Source organism: Heloderma suspectum, chromosome 13 (genome assembly GCF_057233095.1).
Source record: "Heloderma suspectum isolate Gila_16-S chromosome 13, 16-S_ref, whole genome shotgun sequence".
NCBI lineage: Eukaryota > Metazoa > Chordata > Lepidosauria > Squamata > Helodermatidae > Heloderma > Heloderma suspectum.
In genome coordinates, this window is record NC_139470.1 from 4,125,949 (window position 1) to 4,152,018 (window position 26,070).

Sequence of the window (26,070 nt, forward strand, 5' to 3'; positions counted from 1 at the left end):
CCACACGTTACGCGCGGGCAGAACGCGCGTTCACACCCGGCGGGGCGGCCCCGAAGCAGAGCTTCGGGCAATGCAATGGACAGCGCTGGATTTCTCGACCCAACTGAAAAAGGCCTTCGGTGATGGGAAAGCATCCGTGACGGCTCGCTCACACGTGCACGCCATCCCGTGTTCGGAGTCTGCGCCCGTCGAAGCAGGGGCGTTGCTACGCACTGAAAGCATCTGGGGCCAGGTCCGTAGAACACAAATCTGCGTAAAAGTTGCATATGCAAATTTATATCGATGTACGCAAATTTAGAAATAGTTGCTAAGTTTTATTTAAATTTCACAGAAGACAAAGTCAGCCGATTAATTTCTCATCCAAATCATTTCAAAGAACATAATCTTTTAATTAATATGCACCTCTCCCCGATCATCCCAAATCAGTAACCATCTCTTCAGTTACCATCAGGGCGCAGCTCCTACAGTCTAAACATGCATAGGCTTACACCCTTAATTTGCAATCTCTCTTTTTGCCTCTTGTAGGAAAATTGCCTCCATCCTCTGCAGTCAAGCGTAAAAGAAAAGCTTCCATTGGCACCAGCTGAAGGTCTTCCCCCCCCCGCCCCCCAAGCTTAATTATCATGCAGCAGGCAGCACGAGGGGGAGGGGAGGGTTTTCTCTGCTCAACTGGGAAAACCCTGGACACCCCCCCCCCCCCACACGCACACGCGCTTTCAGCATGCAAGTTAAGATCAGAAAAAACTCCCATTGGCACCAATGGAAGATTTTTTAAATATCCCTCATTGCCATGCAGGGGGAATATTGGGGGGGGGGGCCTTCCAGCATATGGGGAAAGATTATTAACCCTTCCTTCCACAGCTATAATTTCCCCTTGAAAATTGCTCCCTGTACAGCAACTGAGCTAAGAGAAACAATCTTCCATTAGCGCCAATGAACACTCAGGGCTCTGGGCGATAGATTGGGGGCCAGGGGAAACAGATTCAGAGTTGGGGCCCCATGGGCCAAGCCTTTCATAATAGGGTTGGAAGGGGCCTATAAGACCATCGAGTCCACCCCCCTGCTCACTGCAGGAATCTAAGTCAGAGCATCTCTGACAGGTGGCTGTCCAGCCTCATCCTGAATGCCTCCAGTGTGGGAGAGCCCACCACCTCCCCAGGTCATTGGTTCCATTGTCGTGTTGCTCTAGCAGTCAGGAAGTTTTTCCTGATGTTCAGCTGGAATCTGGCTTCCTGTCACTTGAGCCCATTCTTCCGTGTCCTGCACTCTGGGATGATGGAGAAGAGATCCTGGCCTTCCTCTCTGTGACAGCCTTTCAAGTACTGGAAGAGCGCTATCCTATCTCCCCTCAGTCTTCTCTTCTCAAGGCTAAACGTGCCCAGTTCTTTCAGTCTCTCTTCACAGGGCTTTGTTTCCAGTCCTCTGAACCCTCTCCAGCTTGTCTGCATCCTTCTTAAAGCATGGCGCCCAGAACTGGACACAGTCCTCCAGATGAGGCCTAACCAGTTCTGAGTAGAGGTTAATAGAGGGGCTTTGCACCCCTTCATCAACATTTGCCGGGCACAGTTGCCACTTTCTGGGCCAATACCTGCGCGTACCAGGCGGAAATGTCAGCAGACAAAACGGGCGAGGCAAGCATCTCCTGGCAGTCGTGCTGTCACAGGGTGCCAGGGCAGGTGCCTAGGCCCCGCCTCAGCAGAAGGGCGGGGGCGGCCTCACAAGCAGCAGGGCTGGCTTTACATGTCTCCATTGCCATCTAAAGTGCCCTCAAGTCCAGCATCAAAAATTACATCACAGCACCATTGTCTCCAGGCCACCTTTTTGCTTGCCATCTGTGCCAGCCTGGGAACTTTGAAGCTGGCACAGCATCTGTACCAAGAAGCCTCTTGGGTGGCACAGAGTGGCTGGCCCTCTGCTGTGCACACCAGGCAGCGCCAGCTTTCTTATGTGCATTTTTGACACTGTCTTGATTTGGGCCTGTCACCATTTAAAAAAAAAACAGGTGCAAACCTTTGAGGCACACAGGACACTTCTACAGGTTGGGTGGCGCAGGGGGGGGGGAGAAAAACTGGTGAGGCAGTGGGGAAGGAGAGCTGTTGTTCCTGTGTGCTGTGAAGGGGCGTGGCACCGTATTAGTCCTGTCCCACATCTACAATTTCAGGGCCCAGACAGAAGTCAGGATGCACTGACTGCATAAGGGGCCAGGCTTGTACCTCTTGTCTTCTCTCGGTATGTGGATGTCAAGAGAGGTCGAAAACACAACTGGTAACGCGGTCACTTCTTTAGTAATTGTGCCCCCCCTTCTCCTGGTTGGGTGCTAACAACCGAAGCAGGACTTTCTCAACTGTGGGCCCCTGCTACCACCGAGCAAGTAGAGCTGCTCCCTGTTAAAAGAAATCTTTGTGGATTCGTCACATGAATTTGAGTGGATTTATGTGCATGCAAGGCAAAAATCTGAGAGTTCCTAAGGAAACACCTGTAGACCCTCTGTTTTTTCAGATGATGCACCTCTGTATGGCAGCAAACACCATCCTAGAACCCACATCCCGCCTTCTCTCTCGCATTGTTTTGATCTGTCGACATGTTTCTGATTAATGAAGCCTCACAAAAGTACTTCTGGTTCCATCCTTGAACTCCCTCCTTCAGCAAGCAAAAACAATTTCATTTTATTGAGGAAAGCTTTAAAGGAAAAAAAAGTTTTGCGGGTAACCTGAGCTGACGTTAAATGTGCTTTTAATTTCACTACTGTTGATCCATCTCTCATCATAGTAGAACCCAACGGGATCCTCCCATGAAGCTGATGGGTGGGAGATTCAGGACCGATCAAAGGGAGGACTTCTTCACACAGTGCAGAGTTAACTATGGAACTCACTACCAAAAGACGTGGTGATGGCCACCAGTTTGGATGGCTTTAAAAGGGAATTAGGCAAATTGCATGGAGGAGAAGGCTATCAATGGCTACTAGTCCTGATGGCTATATGCTACCCCCAATATCACAGGCAGGATACCTATGTACACCAGTTGCTGGGGAACATGGGAGGGAGGCTGCTGTTGCACTCGTGTCCTGCTTGTGGTTTCCCACAGACAGCTGGTTCGCCTTTGTGTGAACAGAATGCTGGACAGGATGGACCCTTGGTCTGATCCAGCAGGACTCTTCTTATGTTCTTTTGACTGTAGTTCTGTTTGGTTTGGAACCCATGTGTCATTTTTGTTCCCATGATCAGCAGCCCAGGAGAGAACAGGCAAAGAGACTAAAAAACCCAGCACCCCACACACAGCCCTGCCCCGGCTTTCAGATTCTGGACACACAACACTTGTTTGAGGTTTCACAACTGCATTCCACAGAAAGAAAGAATCACAATGTGTTTACTCTGCTTTTTATGCAACAACTCCATATGACCCTTCAGAATCAGTATTTTGTTCATGATTTCCACACTTCTGTTTAATCCCTCAGTGAATTACAGTAAGAGTACCAAAGTGCCAATCTCCCCCACAGTACAGCAAACACACAAATACAGCTGGGTGGGGTCGGGGGTGACCTTGTCTTTTCCCCATTTCACTACCTACCATCAGGATTGCTCAAGGCAGATCCAAGGCCTGATGTGCCTTTTCATCTCTACTTTGAGGAGCAGAGATTCCGCAAACCAGCAAAGTCGAGGAGTCACTGATCTGCGGGTGCTCTGGAAGGAGCTGAGCACAGCTAGGAATCTCGTCTGGATTTCTACCCAATGGCCGCGGCCCGCACTAGCCACTTGCCCAGCCTGCACACTGTGGGGTTTTTTCCATCCATAACCAGCTGTGCTCAGTATTAGTCATGGCAGCCCAGAAAAATCAGCTCAAATGCTGAGCTTACAAACACCTCCACTTCGCCCCCCCCCCGCCTCGCAGTCCCCAGAGCTGCCGCCTGCCCGCCCTTTCCCCCACACCTGCTGTCGGGACATTGAGCTGCTTCCCACCACAGCACCGCTAGCGCTTCAGTTCCATTTTCGCAATGGCAGCCTTGTGGACTTCGTCGGGGCCGTCAGCTAGGCGGAGGGCCCGCGCCCAAGCAAAGGCCTGAGCCAGCGGCTGGTCGCTGCCAAGTCCCGCCGCGCCAAAGGCCTGCAGAAGAGTCAGGGAACAGCGAAGGAGCCGAGCTTCAGAACAGCAATATGTTAAAGGCACACGATCCGCCATACTGGAACACGCAGAGCCAGTGTGGTGCAGCGGTTAGGCTGTTAGACTGGGACTCGGGAGACCCAGGTTCTAGTCCCCACCTGGCCATGAAGCTCACTGAGTGACTTTGGGCCACTCGCTGACTCTCGGCCTAACCGACCTCACAGGATTGTTGTGATAAAAATGGAGAGGAGGAGGAGGACCACGCACAATGTCGCTTTGGGGTCTCTTTGAGGAAAAGGCAGGATATCGATGTAGCAAATAAATGGCGGAGTGGATCAGATCCCCAAGGGAGGGGCTAAGCCACAAGCTGGGAGGGGAGGGTGACAAGCCAGACCGTTGGAAATGGAGGAAGGAGACAAGGACCTGCGAGCTAAGCTACGAAACACCCACCTGGATTGCCCGGTCGACGACCCTCAATGCCATCCTTGGTGCCACCACTTTGATCATGGCGATCTCAAGAGCTGCTTCCTGGATGTGTGTTGGGGGAAGACAAAACAAAAGGGCGGGCTGGCAGGTGGGCGGGGGGGGGGGCGCTCCTTGCCAGGGGCTTTCCTACACACGTGAAGGAGAGAGCCCCTGGCCTGCCCTTATCCCCCCTCCCTGCACACAAGTGGTTTTTATGCCATTTCTTGTAAAGGGACAGTAGTAGAGCCAACTGGGAAAAGGCGGTGGTGTGAAAACACCAAAGGGACAGTCGAAAAGGAGACCGAAGCCTCGAGGGGTTGCCTCTCACACTGGGCTCTGCTTGATGGGGCACAGGAGGCCGAATCCACTCCTGCCTTCTTCCCACAGCATGATCTGGCAACGAGGGAGTCACGAATGCCACACGAAAAGGAGGGCAAGGTGGCAGTTGAAGAAAAAGACCACTGTGGCACATTCAGGCTTAAAATATTGCAAAGACAGGGATGTCAGAAATGGCCTTAGACTGAGTCCGACCCCGGGTCCCTCTAGCCCAGCACTGCTGACACTGACTAGCAGCAGTGGCTCCCCAGGGTTTCAGGCAGGAGTTTTTCCAGCCCTGCCTGGAGATGCCGGGGATCAAACCTGGGACCTTTGCAAGCAAAGCAACAGCCCTGCCACTGTACCACGGCCCATCTCCTCAGTAGAGCCCACCGTATCACCCTGAAGCCTAACAGGCATTCCAGACCATCTCTCTCTCACTACCCCCAGTATCAGAGGCAGTGTCCCTGTGTACACCAGTTGCTGGGGAACATGGGTGGGAGGGTGCCATGGCACTCATGCCCTACTTGTGGGTTTCCCACAGGGATCTGGTTGGCCACTGTGTGAACAGAATGCTGGACTACGTGGACCCTTGGTCTGACCCAGCACGGCTCTTCTGATGTTCGCATGAGGTCTGCGTTGTCTCTGAACATCCAGCTTTGACTCCCCACGCCCTTCCTGAGCAACCTGGCCACACTAAGGCTCCTGCGTTCAAGGCAGAAAACCCGAATTCTCCAGTGTGAGTGATGAAGGGGAGGGGTGGTGGCCCAGATGACGGGAGACCAGCCACTTTCCTTTCTCCGCGGCTGGGGGTTCGCAGGCTCCAACGGTCCCTGGGACTCTCCAAGCACGTACCTTATTCCCCACAGTGTCCATGAGGTGGGCTGCGTTGAGGACGAGGAGCCGGGCCTGCTCGATCTCTAGGCGGGACTCAGCGATGTCAGCCCTGATAGTGCCCTGTTCTGCTAGCGGCTTTCCAAAGGCTACACGGGACGTCACCTGCCGACAAGCACACCTGGCTGAAGGTTTGGCTCTGAACCAGCCGTGTCGCCAGCAGCGGCCTGACCCCATTGGGATCCCCCTTGAGGCCATGTTCAAAGGAGGGTCTCACTATCCGTCCTCCAGCATGCCTAGTTAAAGATCTCTGTGGCCAGAGCAGTGCTGGGCTTGATAGGACAAGTGTCTGACTTGGTATAACCTGCCTCCTCTCCTTCTTAGTGAAACCCCTAACTGGAGGTGGGGGGAAGACCCCAGGATCACTGTGTGGAGGGGGTTCACGTGTGCAGTGTGTGCTTCATGCAACCCCCCCCCAAAGAAACCCACACACCCCACCGCTGCACTCCCCATACATTTTGCCTCCCACCCCATTCTTGACTGTGTCCTGCAAAACGAAATGGAGCCCCTTTGAAGCCGAGCGCTGTTTTCTCGTGGTCGTGCTATGCAGGGCTCCAGCGAGCTTTCTGAGCCGTGGGTGCACGGGGCGATTTGAGGGACGGTCTTGTGTGCCACCACAGAAAGGCTGCTAAGGGGAGCATGGCAGAGGAACAGTCCCCTGCCCCCAGGCCGAATACGAGGCAGAGGCTCTCGCTTCAGAGCGATCCCAGCTGCCGGTACGGAAGTCAGAATTTTTTTTCAAGTGGACGGGGTGGGCCACCTCGGCGGGCACCAAGAAAGGTATCTGGGGCCCCTGCCCCTGGCTTCGGAGAAAGGCACCTTCACGGATCACAAGCAGGCCACCTAGATATTTGGACTGAGGGCGCATCTCCAGTTCTTTCTCCTCTGAAAGGAAAGAAACAATCTCAAGGCACAACCCTACACGTTTCGACAGAAAAAAGTCCTACAGCATGCTGGGAGCTGTAGGACTTTTTTCTGTCGAAACATGTGTAGGGTTGTGCCCCAAAGGTCTTTCCTAACTTCCTTTTACTCAGTGGGAAAAGGGAGCCCGAAACAGGCTTATGCAGGATAAGGGCACGCAGGGACAGGCTGACATGCCAGGGACTCCAAAAGGCAGAGGAGCCGATCCGCAAGAACCCCTGCCCCGCATGCCGTCGCTCACCCGCTCCTTCATGAGAGCCAGTGCCCTTTCTGCAAAGCCGATCAGCCGCATACAGTGGTGTATCCTCCCTGGGCCCAGCCTCCCCTGGGCAATTTCAAAGCCTCGGCCAGGGCCCAGCAGCAGGTTCTCGGGGGGCACGCGGACGTTCTCAAAGGCCATCTCCCCGTGGCCAGCTGAAAAGGGAGGGACCCAAGTCACCCAGGAATGGAGGAAGTAGCCTTGAGCCAGGTCAGGCCGCACTGGCCCCTCGAGCCCCAGGATCGTCCGATCTACAGAACCTCTTCCAGGACCTGGCAGCAGCTCTAGAGGATCTCAGGCACAGAGAGGGCCTTCCCGTTCCGTTCCCTGATCCTCTGAACTGGAGACGCCAAGGAAGGAACCTGGGCCCTTCAGCTTGCAAAGCGGGGCTCTGCCACTAAGCTGCGGTCCCTCTCCCACCCCTGTGGAAGAAACCCAGCTCCTGCCACTGCTGACTGGCAGGTCTTGTCCCCAGACTACTTCTCCTCAAGCCCTCGCAGAACACGAGGTGACCAAGAGGCTTTGCTCAGGGGCCTTTGGGTTGATTGGGGGCCCCCTTAAGGCTCAGTATGGACACATTGCTCAGCATGGACTGCTCAGTATGGACTTAGATTGGGAGCACATTTAAGGGCTTTAAGGGTTGATTGGGAGCCCCGTTAAGGCTCAGTATGGACACGTCGCATTGCAACGAATAAGAGCTACGCAAGACATGGAGCGTCACACAAGACGGGGCAGTGGAGCTCAGGCCCAGAGGACGAATCCAGCCTTCCTGGGTCCCCAGAGGGCCATGCCCCCTTCCCCTGGCCCCAGTGGCAACCACGAACTGTTCAGTGGTTTCCTGGCTTTTGCAGTTTCCCCCCATTCTCAAAGGTTGAACTGCCTCTCCTGTGGCATAGTGACTGGCAGGAAGACCTCGGAGCTGAAATGTGCTGGCATTTTTGTATTTTTGGCCAGGCCCCTGCCTTCGGCCCCGCCCACCACTGGAACATGGCCCGAGGGCTTCTCCGAAATGGGATTTGGCCCTTGGCCTGAAAGAGGTTTGACACCCCTGGCTGAAGAGGTCTTTTCCCAGCCCCCCAGATGCTGGGCCACTGGGGAAATGGTCTTTGCAGTGGCAGCTCCCCATTTTTAGGCCACCCTAACCTCAGAGAGGTCCTTCTGCCACCACCCTTGGAGCCCTTTAGAGAGTATCCCAAGCACGCGCACTGCCTTTGCCTCACCTGGAGCATCGTCCAGGCCGTACACGCTGAGGGGCCTGACGACTGTGATCCCGGGAGTGTCCATAGCGACCAGCACCATCGACTGCTGCTTGTGCCGGTGGGCTGCGGGGTCGGTCTTGCCCATGAAGACGCAGAGCTGGCAGCGAGGATCCAGGGCGCCTGCCGGGAAGAGAGCTTGGGAGGTGGGGCGGCCGATTTGGGATCTGGGACTCCCAGCCACCATGGCTGCTGAAGCCCCCGCCCCTGGTCATTCCTCGCCGCTTCTGCCGCTGCGTTGTTAGGAGGTGGCATGGCAGACGCTTAGCGGTGAAGGAAACCGTGTCCTACTTGGGCCACAGGGGATGACATCAAGCGCTGTGTTTCATCAGACTGGTCATGCAGCCAGTTCTGAATGCACCTTTGGATTTATTTCCGTTTTAGACCCCACCCTGTTTTGCACTGGCTCTGAATAGTGGTCCTTGGGGTTCTAGTGCAAAACAAAGCAGATCTTACAAACCCAAACTCTTCCCCCTCCTGCTTTAAGGGACCAGTCTGGCATTTATCCACCTTGCCCCTTCGCATTCCGCCCACAGGAAGGCGAGCCCTTGCACAGAGAGATGCTATGAACACACCTGAAATCCACCATTTGCGCCCATTCAGGACGTAGGCATCTTTCTCCTTGGTGATGGAAGCCTCAATGTTGGTGGCATCAGAGGAAGCAACCTGAGGAAAATACACTCCGTTTTAGAGTCACGACAGACGCAGGGCTCCAGAGCAGAGGGGCCAGGTTGGAAGCGCCCTCAGCCCTGTTCGAGATGAATACACCGCGTCATCGCCGGGTCCATGCTCAGAAGGGGAAAGCGTGATTCTGCAAATGTCAAGCGGACACTGGATGCGGACAGGGCTGGTGGGCTGGTGCCCACCGTACCACCAAAACACTTCTGCCGCCTCCACTGGGGCCGTTTTGTGACTGTTTATGATAGTACTGCGAAGAGTGGGTGTAGACACAGATTGAGATACGTGTGGAGCTTTAAAAACAGAGCTCAGAAAGGCCCAGGTAGGGAGCCCACCTGAGGACTGGAGAGGGAGCAAGACTCGGGGATGATCCTGCACTGGACTGGAACACAAGCCACGTCTGGGCTGGCCAGGAACACGAGGCTTCCGCCGAGGCACCCGCTCAGACGCCAAGAGGCCACTGACCTGCGGCTCCGTCATCGCGAAGCAGGAGCGGATCTTGCCGTCCAGCAGTGGCTGCAGCCAGCGCGCCTTCTGCGCCGCTGTGCCGTAGCGCACCAGCACCTCCATGTTGCCAGTGTCCGGGGCAGAGCAGTTGAATACCTGGAGGAGCCGAAGCGTGGAAGAGCAGGCTCGCAAGAGAGGAGGGAGTGAGGCAGCTTTCGGGGGGGGGGGGGGGCTGTTCCGGAATCCGCTGAGGAGAAGAGCCGCTGTCTTGCTCGGCTGCGAGACAGGAGACCAACACAGCCTCATCCTCAGAGGAACATGGGAAGCCTGTTTATACTGAGGTCGGACTCTCTCGTCCCTCCAGCCCAGGACTGTCTGCTGCCTGCTCTGACTGGTGGCAGCAGGTCTCTGAAAGAAAGAGGCCTTTCCCCTGCCAGCAGCTACCTAAGAGCGTTTCAACTGGAGATGCTGCTGGGGAACCTGGGACCTCCTGCATGCAGAGTAGGGGGCTCGGCCACTGAGCCACGCACCTTCCCAGGAAGTGTGCAGCAGGCCCTCCTGGGACTGGTCAGGAGCAGCCGGGGGGGGGGGGGGGCGGAACGTGGAGGGGGGAAGGACCCGCGGGAAGCACAGGAGGCTCACGCTGGCTCACGGCTGGCTGCCGGGCTTCCAGCAGTGTGGGCCGGGGCTGTCTTCCGGGCAGATGGAGGGAGGGTCCCAGGCCTGAGTGGCTGGGCAGGAGTGGAAGGCAGGGCTCCCCAGGGGACACAAAGGGAGCAAGAGGGGAGGATGGGGCGGGAGGAGAGGAGGGGGAGGATGGGGGGCAGTGGAGACCGAGGCAGGCAGGCCAGAGGCCTTCTCTGAACTCCCAAACAAAGGGAGCACTTCGTTCTGGCCTGTGGCCCCGAAGCTGTGGGGTGATGAAGCATTCTGCCCCACTCCCCCAGAGGAGGTAAGGGCCACCAGGAGCTCCCGAACCAGCTCCGGAGCCCAGCCTGCCCGGTCAGGGCTTTGCAGCGGGTACCTCAGGTGCATAGAGAGAAGTCCCCATCAGCTCACACAGGTGGGCGTACTCCACGTTGGTCAGGCCCGCCCCGTATTTCATGTCTGGGTCGCTCTCCAGGGGCAAGAAGAGGTTCCAGAGCCCCTCAAACTTGGCCTTGTCCTGAAGGTGGAGAAGAGGTGGGGGTGTGAGGGCAGAAATCCATGGGCCACAGTCTCCTCTCCCACACCCTAAGAACGCAAGTGGATCCAAGAACCAAGCAGAGTATGGGGAAGATTTGGTTTTGCCTTGTTTATTTTTCCAAGAAGGCCTTTAAAGAACCACTAAAATATTTCCACTTGAGGCCCAGAAGGCAGTTCTGCTGACAGTACACAAAAATCCATCTTTTTTAGAAGGCACAAGGCTTTCTAGGACACAAGGGCATATCATGAGCCTGGTGCATTCTTTGATTAAAAAAAAACAAGTTCCTATCCCTTATGACTGCAAAAGGGAAATCAGATATCACATAGCTTTTGGTGCATGAAATATATATCAAAAGCCAGGAAAAATAAGTGAGGGGGAGGGGGCAGTGTCCATACAGTGGGCAGGGCAGGGCAGGGCCAGCCCAAGATGTTTTGCTGCCTGAGGTGAAGGACAAGATGGCGCCCCTCCCATTCCATGTACAAAAGCTGTCTGGACAGGCAGATGAACCTGTCTTCAACACTCATGATGGGACAATGTCCTCCGCTAAACCTGAAGGCAGCAGGCTAACAGAAGGGGCGCAGAGCAGGCTGTAAGGCACACAGCTCTCTCCTTGAACACCTTGCTGTTGTCTTCCAGCATCCGCTGCCTGAGGCGACTGCTTCACCCTGCCTAGTGGTTGGGCCGGCCCTGGGGTCAGGGGGTGAAATTTCAAGGCACTCCCTACAGCTATTTGAACGGAATGGATTCTGCAAAATAGGCAGATAAGATGCAAATCCATCACCAGATGGTGGAACCCGGTATTTATTGTGTACTGTATAAAGTCTCTCCAAGAGCAGAGAGGGAGGGCCTTCTCGGTCGTGGCACCCAGTCTACGGAATGCCTTCTCCAGAGAGGCTGGCCTAGCACCTGCCGTGATGTCATTCCAGCACCAGGGAGATACGGCTCCCTTCTGTGACGAGGACCATCTTCCCTTGCAGGAGATTTACCTGGTGCCTCCTCTCCCTGCCGCCCCTTCAAAGTCCTCCTAGCCCTCACCCCCAGCTGAAACCAGGCCTGCCTGACAGCCACTGCCCTTGCTCATGTTCAGCCCGCATTGCTTCCCTCCCCTTCTGCTCCTCCCTTTGTGCCTTACTGCCATTGAAACCCATGACCGTAAGCTCTTTGGGGCAGGGGCCTGCTGCGTTTGCTCACGTTCCCCGGCTAAGCGCTGTGTTGTTCGAGGGCGCTCCCTCCCCATGCCACCAGCTTCGAGGCTTGGCTGCACTCGCCGCACTTGCCTTAAGCTCTTCGAGGAGGGGGTGGGGGGTCCACCTGCTCGGAGAAGCCTGGTGCTCCCGCAGGCCCTGCTCGGCGGGATAGACGTGGGCCTCCAGGAATCGCTTCAGCTTGCGGCGCAGCTCCTGGACGCGGCTCGGCAGGCCGTCCGGAGAAACGATCAGGTGGGGCGGGGAAGCAGGGGCCTGCACGGAATAGCTCCTCCCTGGGAGCTGCCTCGGAGCAGCCCACGTGCTGAAGGCCCTGCCAGGCAGAGGGGCGGCCGGGAGCCCCTTGAAGATGCGGAAGCCTTCTTTGGTGGCAAAGCCCCAGGCCAGCTCCGCAATGGACTCCGCCTGCTTCCCGCTGCTCTCGGCGCTGGCCGAGCTGGCCTGGCCTGCGCAGGAGGGTGGGATGGCACTCAGCAGCCTGGCCTCGTTACGCAGCCACCTGCAGCTCCCGCTTCTGGCAGGGAGCAGCCTGGAACAGGGGGTCTGGGGCTAGAGCAGAAACTCTTTTGGGCCTGAAGATGCTGCCATGCAGCCTCCCTTCCCAGCCCGGGGCCCTCCAGAAGTGCTGGATGGCAACTCCCACAATCCCCAGCCAGCATGGCCAGGGAGATGCCAACGCGGCAGTCCGCTGATTAGGCATTTTGTGGTGGTGCCCACGGCCGGTGCGCATGTTCCCAAAGGTGCTGGCGGGTGCAAAAAGGTCGGAGACCCCTGGCCTACAGGCTCCTGGTCCCCTGGAGCCACCGCCGCCCCTGCGCCCAGAAGATCTGGGCCTGGGAGATCCCACCGACTCACCTGTCAGCGAGCGCCTGTACACCCCCTGCAAGATGGCGGCCACTCGGAAGAAGGAGAAGGCCATGTAGAAGTCCCAGTGCTCGATGGGAGGCAGGCCCCGCTGGCAGCAGTACATCTGGACATAGGCCTCCGCCGTGGGGATGGAGAGCTGGGTCAGGTCGCGGTCGCTCAAGCCTGCAAGCGGACACAGCGTCAGCCGCAGGAAGCAGGGCCCAGACCAGGGACGGCTTGAGGCCAGCCACCTGGCAGCCTCCAGAGGGCCGTGCTGGGGCTGATGGGAGCGGAAGTCCATTGCGTCCACCTTGGAAAGTCTGCCCTGGAGAAAGAGCCCTCCTGGGTGCTGGGCTGGGACCCTGCTCTCTCTTCCCGGCTGCCCTTGCTCTCTGCTTGGCTGATGCATGGAACATAGGGGAAGAGGTGCAGTGGGGATTGCCCTGGCCCTGGGGGCTCAGCGGCGCCCTGGAAAGGGCTCGGAGCCCAGCAAGACACTGGTCACCCTGCTCCAGGAAGGGCCCTGGGGAAGCCCTGGTGCGTCTCCTGGGCCAAAGGACAGTGCTCTCCCATCTACCCCAGCCATGCTGGAGCGGAAGGCCAGAGAGGTCGCCGCCAGCACCCAGAGGAAGGAGGAGCTGCAGTGGGACCTGAGCTGAGCAGCCTCCATGAGCCCTCAGGCGCTGCTAGTCCCCTGCTGGGGCGGCAGCCGCTTCCCAGAGCAACTCCCCCGCCAAGCAGCTCCTGCAGAGCTCTGGCCCAGGTGCCGGGAGGTTCTGCCTTGCCACTCGCAGCCTCCTGCTACCACAGCCTCCTCAGGTGCCTGATGGATCAGCCCCTTCACCCGGGGCACTGCTGCGGCCAGGACTGGGGAAACGGGAGGAAGAACCCCTTCCTGCTGTACAGCCCTGGCGTGCGGGACACGGGGGATGGAGCTCCCCCACGCAGGGAGTTTCCAGACCAACCCACAGCTCTCAGAATGCGACAGGATTTGCCCAGGAGCAGAAGCGTCCCAGAGAGACGTCCCTGCCTCCCCATCAGGCCGGCTCTGGGTGGGGAGAGGCTGCCTCCAGCAAGCTGCCAGCTGATCTGATAAATGCCCCAGCTGTTCTGAGGGGGGGCGGGGGATGACCTTTCCCAAGCAACCTCTCCAGTTCTGTTTAACATCAGCACATGGCTGTTTTCCCCCACGCTCAATACACCGTGTACCTTTCAAGATATGAAACTGAGAAGGCAGATAATACCCGAGGCAGTTATAGGCCACGTCGGAAAGAGGATCGCCTAAGGTGGAGAGTTCCCAATCGAGGACAGAGACCACCTCGGACTTCTCTGGGTGGAAGATCAGGTTGTCCAGCCTACAAAGGGAGAGGCAAGAGCTGCCGAGAAATCCCGGGCAGGTGTTGGCTTGCAAGGGGAGAGCCGTCTGCCCTGGGCACTCAGAACTGTTTGAAAGCAGCTCCCCTGAAAGGGAGGGTGCGGAAGGTGTGACCCTCTCCAGATGATGCTGGACTCCAACTCCCATCTGCCCCAGCCAGGCTCACCAATGGTCTGGGATGACAGGAGTTGTAGTTCAACCACATCTGGAGAGCCACGTGTTCCCCAACCCTGTTCTAAAGAATTACAGGAAGAGTAGTTTGGAGAAGCTGTGGAGAATTCTGTCTGAGACTCCCCTGTCCCCATCTCACAGAACCTCTGGCCCGATGGCATGCTTGGGGTTCAGAGTGTACCTCATGGGTGCTTTCACAAAATGCCTGCCATGGGGGGGCTTCACTCTTATTCATTTATTTACAGCTTTTATATACCACTCCATATCCAGATTCCAGAGCAGTGAACAATAACTCTTTTGGACCCAAATAAAGATGGTGCTGGAGGGCAGCACTTTGCTTTGCAGCAGGCCAGCCCCCCAGTTAAAAATAATTAATAAAAAAACCCTTCAGAAGCAAAACAAAAATCTGGAGCGGGAGGGAGCCTGGTGAACGCCAAAAGGGGGGGGGGGTCCGTGGGCACCACATTGGAGCCCCCAGCCTAAATCCGTTCCTGATCACTGTGTATTCTATGTAAGCCACTCTGGGAGCCCTGTTAGCTGAGTAGCGTAAAAATGCTTCAATAAATAAATATTGTGCTGAGCACATACATGTTTGCTGCTGAAATGCATGTTTGCCCTTCACGACAGACTTGAGATGTATTCTGCATTCCAGCAATGAACAGTACAGAACTAGAAATGGTCCTAAGTTTCCATTGGGCTGCAGAGAGAGAGAGAAGCAGAGCCCCTCCACCCCTCCTGCTGAAACCCCGGCTGCCTTTGGCTCTCCCCAGCTGCCACCTAGCCAGGAGCTATTCCATCAGGGCACCTGCTCTGTTTCCATCCCAGCCAGTCGGGACAAGAACAGTAGCTTTAAGAACTGGCGCCTGAGCTTGCTTTTTTCCTTTTCCCTCCCCATCCCTTTTTCCTCGTGTGTCATGTCTTTCAGACTGTAAGCCTGAGGGTAGGATTGTCATTCGTCTGAATTCACAAGCTGCTCTTGGAGCCTGCTTGGCTAACGAGTGGGATAAAAATGCTTTAAATAAACGAAATCTGTTCTTAAGGGCATGGACTATCTCTTTCTCCGCTCTCTTTTTAAGGGGCTCCTGAAGACTTTGTCAAGTGTGGGGGGGGGGGGGGGCGGGGGGGGGCTTGTCAGTCAACTGATACCTGAAGTCTCCGTGCACGACAGAGAGGCGCTCGCTGGCTGGCAGGTGGGAAGGGAGCCATTCAATGAGCCTCTCCATGGCTGGGATCGTGTGAGTCTCCGTGGCCCGGTACTGTTTGCTCCAAGTCTGGACTTGCCGCTGAATGTAGTTACCTGCAACATTCATTCATTTACTTACAGCATTTTTTACCCCACTCTTCAAGCTGAAAAGGGCCTACGGAGATCAATAATAAGAGAGTCCCTGCCCACAGACCTGCTCTCTAAAAGACACGACACAAAAGGAAAAGGGACTGCGAGGGAGGAGGAGAAAAGAAGCAGCAGCAAACTCAGGCACTAGATTCTTGGTTACGAAGTTCAGCAGGTCGTGGAGCTGGGCCCAAGAACCATGGAGGAGGAGCTGCTTCCTCTCCCTCTGATAACCTCAGCCGTGGGGGCTGGAGGGGGGGGGGGCCTGTGGCCACTCAAAAGACATTGGCCACGAGGGCTCTATGGAGCCTTTGTCCTCGGAGGCAGTGTACCACTGTTCCTGGAGACAAGCAGCAGAGAGGGGCTACTGCCTTCCTGTCCTGCTTGTGGGCTCCTTGGAGGCATTCAGCTGGCCACTGTGGCCACAGCACATGGGAGCAGCCGGCCCTTTGCTGTGGCCCAGCAGTCGGACAGTTCTTCAGAAGCAGAGGCAGAATCCACCCAAGGGACTCAGCCTGTATCCGAGCAGGCAAGACGTTCCCGAGAGGAAAAACAGCATCACTCAGGCTCAACTCAAGCACACAGCAAATGAGGAGGCAAAACTGTGCCTGGACTGTACCATCTCAGGCTGCCGTGGGGAGGGGGAGAGGAAATCACATGATGGAACCCTGCTCTACAGAGCCAGCCCCATCCCACATGTAGAAAACCAGCAGATCAGGAGGAAAAACCCTAGCCCTCTTCCTCATAAGTTGGTTTTGTGTCCGTTCGGTGTCTTTTCCCAGCCTGGTCCCCTCCACATATGTTGGACTATACCCCACCACAGCTGGCAGGAGTGATGGAAGATGTAGTCCAACACACCTCGCAGGGCCAGGTTGGATAATGCTGCTGTAGGGAATCTATCAGGGTTGAGCTCTCCAGATGTTTTGGCCTATAACTCCCACCAGCCCTAGTCAGCACAGCCAGTGGTGAGGGATGATGGGAGTTGTAGGCCAAAACATCTGGAGGGCCACAAGCCCAACCCTAACACATGCATATACATATGATACACACACACACACACACACACACACAGGTGGATGGGTCCAGTTCTCCACCTATGCAGCCTGGAAGCAGTACAGTCAAGGACAGCCCCATTGGAGTGATAGGGCCTCAAATTCGGAGTCAAATTCCAGTCTTGGTGGTGGCGGCTCCTATGGAGTCCCACACATTCTTCCAGAGCTTGCTTCAACCAGCAGACAATGCTCTGAAAGACCAGCATTAGAAATAACCCAGGCAAACAGGAGTTCTGCAAACCGAGTGCTCGAGAGCGAGGCAGCGCCACCGTCACTCTGACAGTTTACGTACCGTGCTTCCCATAATCCTCCAGGCCAGCCGCTTTGATGTCCACGCTGTGGATCTGGCAGAGGACTCTATTCATGGCAGTGTAAATCTCCCTCCGCTGGCTGGGCTCCAGTCCCGGAAGAGAGGGGTCCTTGAAGATCCGGCCGGAGCAGTGCTCCATTAGGTAGAACGGGGTGCCAAGGATGCTGGGGCGACACAAGGGTGTGAGTGCGAGGCCCCAACGTTTTCGGCTGAATGGATTTTCCAACGCCAAATGTGCCCCGCCCCATTTACTCTGCTCTTAAAACTCAGACACAGACACAGAGACACACACCTTGAATCTTCACATAAGACCAGGACTTTAGGAACTGGAACACCAGCCTCAGCAAGGGCCTTCAACACCCTGCCAAGGCAAAGGAGGACAGAAATAAGACTGGACAGATTTGTTAAGAGTGCTAACATTTTACAAAACCAATAAATGGAACAGAACAAGCTCTATCAGACACATAAAAAGGAATGTACTATTGTAGAAGAGTTAGCATTGTTCCTTTTTTAAAAAAATAGCTGATTATAGCACCTACTTAAAGAGAACTCACCAAAGTGATAAAAAATGACTGTTCAGAGACCCTAAACAGCAAGGCACATGGAGAAAATCATCCCCACATTGGACACTTTTTATTCAGCCAGTTTAGGATTAGTGCAGGACTACACACGTTTTCCAGTGACTCAGAACTTTTTTCTGCCCCATTAAGAGAATGCTGTGAAGCCCCAAAGCTTGCATGCTCCTAGCCCAACCTACAGAGGTCCAATCAAATGTGTCAACTGACCACTATTTTCAACGAGGATGGAGGCTGCTATCGAACTTCTCACCTGTACTCCCTTTCCACAGCATGGGCAGAGGGCAGCAGCTTGCCTGGCGGCTTCTTCCTCAGAACCAGGTTACGATCCCCGAGGCCAAGGAAGTATGTCGGATTGGACTGACCGTGGCTGAACTGCCGCAGCACCAGCGGACCTGGAAGGCCGAGTGAGTGGTGAGCGGGACTGGATTTGCTCCAAGGGTGTACATGGCTCTGCCCCTCCCTCCATTTTATCCTCACAACAGCCTTGTGAGGTGGGTTAGGCTGAGAGAGGGAGTGAGTGTGACTGGCCCAACGCCACCCCCTGAACCTGAGGGTCAACTGGGGATCTGAACCCAAGTCTCCCCAGTCCGAGTCCGACACTCTCACTTGACCTTCCCCAACTAGCTCCCCTCCCAGGTTGGGGCAGGCGGGCTATTACTGGCTGGGAGTGATGGGAGTTGCAGTCCAACACATCTGGGGGGCACCTGGTTGGGGAAGGCAGCCTGAGCTAACTGCTGTGACACGTGGCTCTCTGTGCAACCTCGCCTCCTCTGCCGAAAGAGGAGCAGCCGAGGACTTGCCGGCGCCTTGAGATCCGCCTCTCTCCGAGCTGGACAGGACATCCATGCCGGAACACACAAAGGGGAAAAACAAGACCCCGGTACCTTTGGCCTGGTCCCCTAAGATGCTTCCAAGGTACTTCCGGAGAGGATCTCTGGGAAGGTCCATCATTGGCCTCACGGGACACGTGTACGGCACAAACGACCGCAGGGGGAAACCCAGGTGGGTCTCTAGCTCTTGAATCGCGGCATCTGGGTCATCGACCTGAGACGAGGGAGAGAGAGGGTGGGAGACAGTCAGAGAAGCCACCCTGGGTTCTGAGAGGAAAGGAAGCGGGGGAGGTCCTCCAAGTAGGAATTCTACAGACAGAGGCCGTCTGCCTTTGAACACCCTATGCCAGGGACAAAGGACGTGGGGAGGCTGTTGCCTCCATGCCCCGCTTTTGAGTGGCCAGAGACATCTAGCTGTCCACAGCTGGAAACAAAATACTGGGCTAGCTGGACTGCTGGCCAGACGGAATCAGGCATGGCTTATGTCCTTAAATGCTATCTGTCAGACAGCCAGTGTGGTGTAGTAGTTAGAGTATTGGACTGGAGAGTTCTGGGTTCTATGGCCCACTTGGCAATCAGCTCCCTGGGTGACTTTGGGCCAGTCACTAACTCTCAGCCTAACCTACCTCACAGGGTTGATGTGGGGATAAAATGGAGAGGAGGAGGATTGTGTATGCTATCTTGGGCTCCTTGGAGGAAAGGCGGGATATAAATGTAACAAACAAATAAATCAGTTCAAAAAATGACACTGACAGATATTTGAGACTGGCCGATGTAAAACGTAACCTCACAGGCAAGCTGGAAAGAGAGCACACCAGCCAAGAGGACCTTTGCTCTGATCCAGGAAGGCCCGTCTTAACGCCCTGCTAGCTGGCAACATCGCGACACCTCCTGTAGCACCACATCTCAGACCTTTGGTCCATCTAGCCCGGTCTTGTCGACAGACAGTGAAAGAATCCTGCCTGAGGCCCTGGAGAGCCATTGCTGCAATGGCTCTCCAGAGGCTCAGGCAGGAGTCTTTCCTCGCCCTACCGGGAGATGCCAGAGATCGAGCCTGGGACCTGCTGCAGGGGCTCTTCCACCCCCCTTCTGCCCTCTCACCTTCACTGTTTTAATGCCAAGCTGGGCAGCAGCTTTCAGGTTCTGCCCAAGGTCATCCAGAAAGATGGACTCCTTGGCTTGAACCCCCAAGCGTTCCAAGCAAGCTTTGTAGATACGAGGGTCTGGCTTACACACCCCTTCCCGGCAAGACTCAATGACCTAGAACACAAAGGCAAAAACTAACACTCCAATGCAGACAGGTACGCAGACGAAGCTGTCGAGTTCTGATTCATGAGAGATTCAGAATGCAGGACGGGAGGGCACATGGCAGCATGGCTGATGCACCGGGAAACAGAGGCAAAGATCTCTTCCGAAGCCCCTGCAAGGCTGGGTTCTGTTTTGCTCTCCCCGCCACCCCATTTACCTGTTTGCAGCTTCACTATTCTCAAAGATCACGGCTGCGATTCTGTGCACGCCCAGAGGAAGCCCCAGTGAACACACCTGGACTTACCTCTGAATCAAAGGATAGCACAGCATGAGCTGGCTCCAATTTCGTTCAGGCGGCCTTTCTCAAGCCAGTGCCTTCCAGATGAGGGACGACAGAAGCTGTAGTCCAAACATCTGAAGGGCACTGGGTTGGGGAAGGCTGTCTTAAGCTCCCTCCCACTTCAATTATGTCAACACCACACTCTGAGTCAAAAGATCCCTTCAAGAAATTGGCTGGTTGATATCTTGACAAACAAGCCAAACAACAGTTTAATCTGACTTCCTCAACCTGGTGCCTTCCAGATGTGTTTGGACTGCAACTCCCATCATTCCCAGCCAACATGGGGCCATGCTGGCTGGGAATGATGGGAGTTTCAGTCCAACACATCTGGAGGGCACCAGGCTGGGGAAGGTTGATCTAACTGATGTAAATGATTAAAGTTTTTGAACAAGATGCACCCATTCAATCAAGCATCAGATTTTTTTTTAAATGCAGGTTATTGTTAGTAAAAGCATTTACAAAAACTATGCGTGGCAGGCACCATGGGAAGGCATGTTTTCTTCTTCAGAATTATTCTTTATTCATGTGCACATTTAGGCAAATATGATTACTCAATTGACTAGAACTCACACAATTTATCAACTAACATTTCTACAACACTGTAATCTCTGTCACGCGTGGCAAACTTACCACATCAAACTGCTTTCGGTCCAGGGGCAGAAAGCTTTCTCCATTGTGTAAATAAAAATTGTTACTCAGAACGGCAGTCTTGAGGCCTTCAGCCCGAATACATGTTATCGCCTTGGTCATAACAGGGAGCTGTTCTGACATTCCGACACTGGCTAATTCGGAAAGGAAGGAGTCCACAGAGACAGAGGAATTTGCCTGGGGGGCAAAAAAGGCAGAGAGGAAGGGTGGACGAACCTCCTTTCAGCAGAGACAGTAATGCAGAACCCCTTACACAACCCAGGAATACCTTGTCATATGTTATTGCATAATTTTCTCACATAAGAGAAGAACTGACCAGGCTGTAATGGCTGAAGAGATGGAAGAAAGCCAGAGCAAGTTAGGAGAAAGAGTGGTGGACTTGGACCGGGAAGTCCCAGGTTTCAGTCCCCCCTCAGCCTAAAGCCCTCTGGGTGGGTTTGACCTGGTCACACACTCTCAGCCTGGCCTACCTTACAAGGTTGTGGTGAGACGAAAACGGGCTCCTTCTAACCTAGGCTTTTTCAGATCTTGGGATAATCATGCAGCCTACGAAGGAGATGTCTCTTCACTGCTGCCCGTGGTTGTTTCCCTGCAATGCAAGGCCTCTGTCCGAGAGCGCCCTCGCTCAGCCAAGAGAAATCAAGCAGAGGAACTGACTTACGATCTCAGAGCACTGCTGTCCAAACTCACGCAGGAACTCTGCCGGCCTCAGCTCCCCTCTCATGTACCTCATCCACGGTCTGCTCTCCCCTCCCGATATCAAGGCCTGTTTGATGGTGCCGGGGAGGACGCGATTCCGAACCTCCCAGTCTAAGGAAAGGAAGGCGATCTGTGAGAAACCAAAACTGGTCTTTGGGGAGTGGGCAGGAAAGATCTTCTGGGACACAGAAGTGTCTCCTGTCCGTTGGTGTCAACACATGGCATCGTTAAGAAGTGCAGCGCTGACAGCAGTTCCGGAACGTTCAGAAATGACTGTCCAGCTGGTGGAGTTGCCAGCTTTTGATTTCCAAAGGGCTGCTCACCCAGGCTGGACAGACCAGGCATGCTGTGGCAGGTTGAAAGGGAATGGATCTGATGGGTCAAGGCAGAACCAGGAGGGAACTGAAGTGTCAGGGACAGACCCATCCAAGATCTGGAGCTCAATGGCTTTTCAGACCTCCTTGCTTGCTCCTTGACAGAACATGTTTTGTCTGCTCTGACCAGTAAAATATTTGCCAGCAATCCTGCTGGGCGTAGCATCGAGGGAGGGTGTAAAAGCTGGAACCACACAGCCATTTAATAAAAACAACTGCTGTAGAAAACCCCAGCAGGATGCGTTCAGAATGTTCAGCAGCAACGCTTTGCGAAATAGAAGCACTGCAACAGCAACATTTCACTAACCCCTTTCCCAGCCAGAACTCACTTGAAATCACACAAGCTGGCTGGAAGGCCAGGGTCTGACGCAGGGGTAGGGGACTGAGATGAGGGCCAGATGACTCCCCCACCCAGCTCTCTGTGGGCCAAGTGCCGGAAGTGGGTCCCCTGATATCCTTCAGACCCCGGCCAGGGCAGCTTCGCCACTGGGGGGGGGGGGGGGCGAGGTGGGTGAAGCTAGATGAGAGAGGAATCCCTGGTGATATCGCTGGTCAGAGGTGACAGGGATTCCCCTGTGCACTGCTCCCTATTGAGAGGACAAATGGTGCGCTACAGGGAATCCCTGCTACTGTTCAGGCAGGGTGTGGCTTCAGGCAGAGTGGGCCGAACCCATGGGCTAGATTGGCCAGCCTGGTGGGCCAAACTGGCCTGTTGGCCAGAGGTTCCCCAATCCCTGGTCTAAAGCATCCAAGCCAACCAACCAACTTCATGTGTTGCATAGGACTAAATGGGAATGATGCAGTGAGCCACAAAGCCTCAGACGAATCCCCTTCTGGGCAGATGTTTTTTTAAATTATCTACCTTGCCCTTGCACTGCGGCCATAGTGCTCAGTATGGCAGAAGCAACTGCCTCTGAGGCATCCAAAGCAACCCAATTCACACATCTCGTCGGACTACATGGAAACGATTAAATGAGCCACAAAACAGCCAAAGAAACTGCATTCCACAAAGGGAATTCCAGCACATTCCGTTTTGAGGCAACCCGATCAACAACATGTGCATCTGCTTTGCTTGCATCTTCGTAGCAAATGTGTTTTTATACTATGCATACTACTGTATGCATAATACTGTATTTTTAAGGTTTTTGTTCTTTATAAACCACCCAGAGAGCTTTGGCTATTGGGCGGTATAGAAATGTAATAAACGAAATGAAACAATCACAAGCCACATTCAGGACTGGGGGGGGGGGGGGGGAATACCTGTGGTATAAACACTCACCTGCCGCCAGTTTGTATGGAGAAGGAAGCAGAACTCCACTCATATCGAAGATCACTGCTCTATAAGGACAGGAGGCAGAAGTCCTCCATGTTCCCAAATATGGAGATCTGTGCCAGAACCCTTGTAGGATTCGTGATCTCCCGGCAGGGTGGTTACAAAAGGCTTGGAGAAACCTCCCAGCACACATTTTGTAAAACTGTATGCAAAAGAGGAAAGGAAATGCTTTAGAGATCTATGCAAAGTAGAACAGTGGAGCACACTTACACTGGCACAGACAGCCTCCCAAGATGCTGGACTCTCCTTTGTTCAAGGCTTTTAAGCAGAGACCGGCTATTCCCCAGTCAGGGGCGCAGTAGTTGTAGCCTTCTTGTATCGGTGCGGGGCTGGACAAGATGACCTTTGAGGACCCTTGCTCAAAGCATTTTCAGATCCTGGGATAATCTCTCCTGTACTGCAAGAGGTTTAAGCTGGCTTCCTTTCTGATTGTTACTTCTGCATGTATCACATTCCTGAGCACATCTGATTTACTGACTCCATGTGGGTGATCTATAAAGCATGTAAGAGGCTTATTGCAACAGACCACTAGTTCATTTGACCCAGTTACCTGTCCTCCGCTAATGGTCAGCTGTACTAAACCCATCAGGAGAAGAAGGTGAAGGTAGACCCGACTAGGCCTTGTAAGTAGTTTGGTTCAGGCGAGGTGCCTGATGGGATTGAGAGTGCGCACGTGTGTGTGTGTCTGACCATGAGAAGGTAGTGTAACTTGCTCATAAGCAGGAATTCCTATCCACCAAAGTAACTCATCCCTAAAGATAAGAAGGCCGCTGTGCTAAGACTGTGGCTGAGTACTAATTGGTTTCTGAGCATGCGTAGTGTGTTTTCTTTGTTCTCCAACTTTCCATCTGTATAAATGCATCCTGTTTTCTTTTTTTGGAGGGAGACACAGTTTCATCTGTCTCTCCCATGGCCGTGATGTGCTTTAATAAATTTCTGACTGTTCAACCTAACCTGCCTTGGATATTTCCTTAACACTACAATGTAGTATTGCTTAAAATTGAACACACCATATGCACCGGCTGCCTGTATGTTTCCAAGCCCAATTCAAGGTGCTGGATTTTTTTACCTATAAAGCCTTACATGCCTTAGGACTGAAATACCTGATGGAGTGCCTCTCCTGGCATGAACCTACCCGTACACTACGATCATCATCTAAGGCCCTCCTCTATGTGCCTCCTCTGACAGAGGCTTGGTGGATGGAAAGAAAGGAGAGGCCTTCTAGGTGGTGGCCCACTGACTGCAGACCCCCCCCCCCAGTCCACCTGCGTCAACATTGTCATCCTTTTGGTGTCAGATTAAGACTTTCCCCTATGGTCAGGCATTTGATGAGGTTTCAACCAGTTCCAGGATTTTTATTGTTGAGTGTTTTAAATTGCTTTGTATGGTAATGGTTTTTCTATTGCATTTTAAGGTTTTAATCTTTTGTACACCACCCAGACAGCTTTGGCTATTGGGTGGTATAGTAATGTAACAAATAATAATATAGTGAACACCCAGAAGCATATGATTATCAGCTTTTTATTTTGTCTACTATGTAATCCCCAATCACTTTGTGTGTGGATTATTTCTTCATTTTAAAATTCTTCCTCTTTTTGTTCTGGCGAATCCCTACATTTTCTGCTCTATATCCAAAATGCATATAGAGGCTATTTGGTGGTGAGGAGACGCCCTATTTCTTTCTTTTGTTGTTCTGCCAACGTTTCACTCCTCAAACCCATTGCCTCAGAAGATGCAGAGTAGATTTTAATTTCCAGAATGAAACTGGCATTGGGGGCATAAGCCTGCCTGGAAGTCCCTACTCCTAATTCAAGATATGTGGGGTCTTGATTCTGGTTATTCAGTGGTGAGAGGCACTGCCCTATATTTCTTCAGGAGCCCTTGCACTGAACTCACTTTCCCCTTCTGGGGAGGATGCGGGCTGCAGTTAATTTATGGCTGCAGGCCTAAGCACACTTACTGCTGGGGCAGGGGAAAGGGGGATAAACTGCAGATAGCCGTGCTGGTCCATCAGAAAATAAATAATAATCCAAAAAAACCACACACACAAAAGCAGCATCAAACAAAATGTTGCAAAGTAGAGGGCAAACATTGGAGTTCATTAGAAGGTCTTCCTGAGACTGAAGTGTTAATCAAAATTATACACAGTGTGGAGAAACTGGATAGAGGGATCAGACCAATGGTCCGCCTAGCCCAGCATTCTGTTCACATGGCGGCAACCAGCTGCCCACGGGAAACCCACAAGCAGGACAGGAGTGCCGCAGCACCCTTCTGCCCATGTTCCCCAGCAACTGGTGTACAGAGACATACTGCCTCTGATACTGGAGGTGGTATATAGCCATCAGGACAAGTAGTCATTGATCGATTACTCCTCCATGAATTCGTCCAATTCGCCTTTAAAGCCATCAGGACGTCTCGTGGAAGTGAACTCCATAGTTTAACTCTGCACTGTGTGAAGAAGTCCTTGCTTTCATCCGTCCTGAATCTCCCACCAATCAGCTTCATGGGAGGGCCTCTTCACATTCTAGTATTATGAGAAAGAGGAAAATGTCTCCCTATCCACATTCTCCACACCAACACTTAATTTCGCACACCCCTATCACGTCTCCCCGACCGTCCTTTTTTCCAGGCTAAATAAGCCCAGCTGTTGTAACCTTCCCTCCTACGGGAGATGCTCCAGCCCCTTGATCACTTTAGTTGCCCTTTTCTGCATTTTATCCAGCTCTACACGACCGTTTTTTAGGTGCGGTGACCAGAACCACACGCAGTCTTCCAAGTGAGGTCGCACCATAGATTTGCATGCAGGCAGGACGATCTTGGCACTTTTATTTACGATTCCTTCCTTTATTACGCCTAGCACGGCGCCTGCCTTTTGCACAGCAGCCACACACTGGGCCGGCAGTTCCATCGATCTTCCCACCACAACCCCAAGCTGATGGGAATTGTAGTCCACCACATCTGAGGGCACCAGGTTGGGGAAGGCTGCGCCCCCCCCATACACTCTCAAGCAGGGTGACACCCCGCTTTCTCAGCCAGGCCACAGCTCAAGTAGTGACGCCCCCAATCATCATCATCATCATCATCATCATCATCATCATCATCCCCTCACCCTCCTCAGAAAGACGCTCTGGTGACCTTTGACCGCGGGCGCGGCTGCGTCGAACACCTCCGTCTCTGTCCTCTGCCCGTTTCTCTCTCGCCCGCGCGACAAC

At 53.9% G+C, this 26,070-nt stretch overlaps 1 protein-coding gene and 1 long non-coding RNA gene across 13 annotated transcripts; one reads left to right on the top strand and one right to left on the bottom strand.

Annotated features, from left to right (window-relative positions):
• Positions 1 to 15: 15 nt before the first annotated feature.
• On the top strand, positions 16 to 2,595 carry LOC146335950 (uncharacterized). The gene is made up of 2 exons (XR_014785771.1): positions 16 to 232; positions 526 to 2,595. It is a non-coding gene; the product is annotated as an uncharacterized LOC146335950 (long non-coding RNA).
• On the bottom strand, positions 165 to 26,056 carry ACAD10 (acyl-CoA dehydrogenase family member 10). Of its 12 annotated transcripts, none has more exons than XM_084820068.1 (22): positions 25,968 to 26,056; positions 22,805 to 23,000; positions 21,114 to 21,262; positions 20,435 to 20,629; positions 19,318 to 19,476; positions 18,271 to 18,430; positions 17,637 to 17,778; positions 17,101 to 17,169; positions 16,791 to 16,972; positions 15,263 to 15,413; positions 13,780 to 13,925; positions 12,580 to 12,753; positions 11,803 to 12,170; positions 10,358 to 10,504; positions 9,352 to 9,489; positions 8,784 to 8,874; positions 8,173 to 8,331; positions 6,935 to 7,107; positions 5,734 to 5,877; positions 4,549 to 4,626; positions 3,927 to 4,101; positions 165 to 249 (listed from the first exon to the last, which is right to left on the bottom strand). In XM_084820068.1, the coding sequence occupies exons 2-21, from the start codon at positions 22,989 to 22,991 to the stop codon at positions 3,967 to 3,969; spliced, it is 3,147 nt and encodes a 1,048-aa protein (XP_084676194.1). In that variant the 5' UTR covers positions 22,992 to 23,000; positions 25,968 to 26,056; the 3' UTR covers positions 165 to 249; positions 3,927 to 3,966. The 12 variants fall into 12 exon arrangements, 10 of the variants coding, with proteins under 10 accessions (XP_084676194.1, XP_084676195.1, XP_084676190.1 ...); XM_084820069.1 differs by lacking the exon at positions 165 to 249 and adding an exon at positions 2,296 to 2,384; XM_084820064.1 differs by lacking the exon at positions 165 to 249 and having other exon boundaries at positions 2,644 to 4,101; positions 10,358 to 10,498; positions 11,797 to 12,170.
• Positions 26,057 to 26,070: the final 14 nt, after the last annotated feature.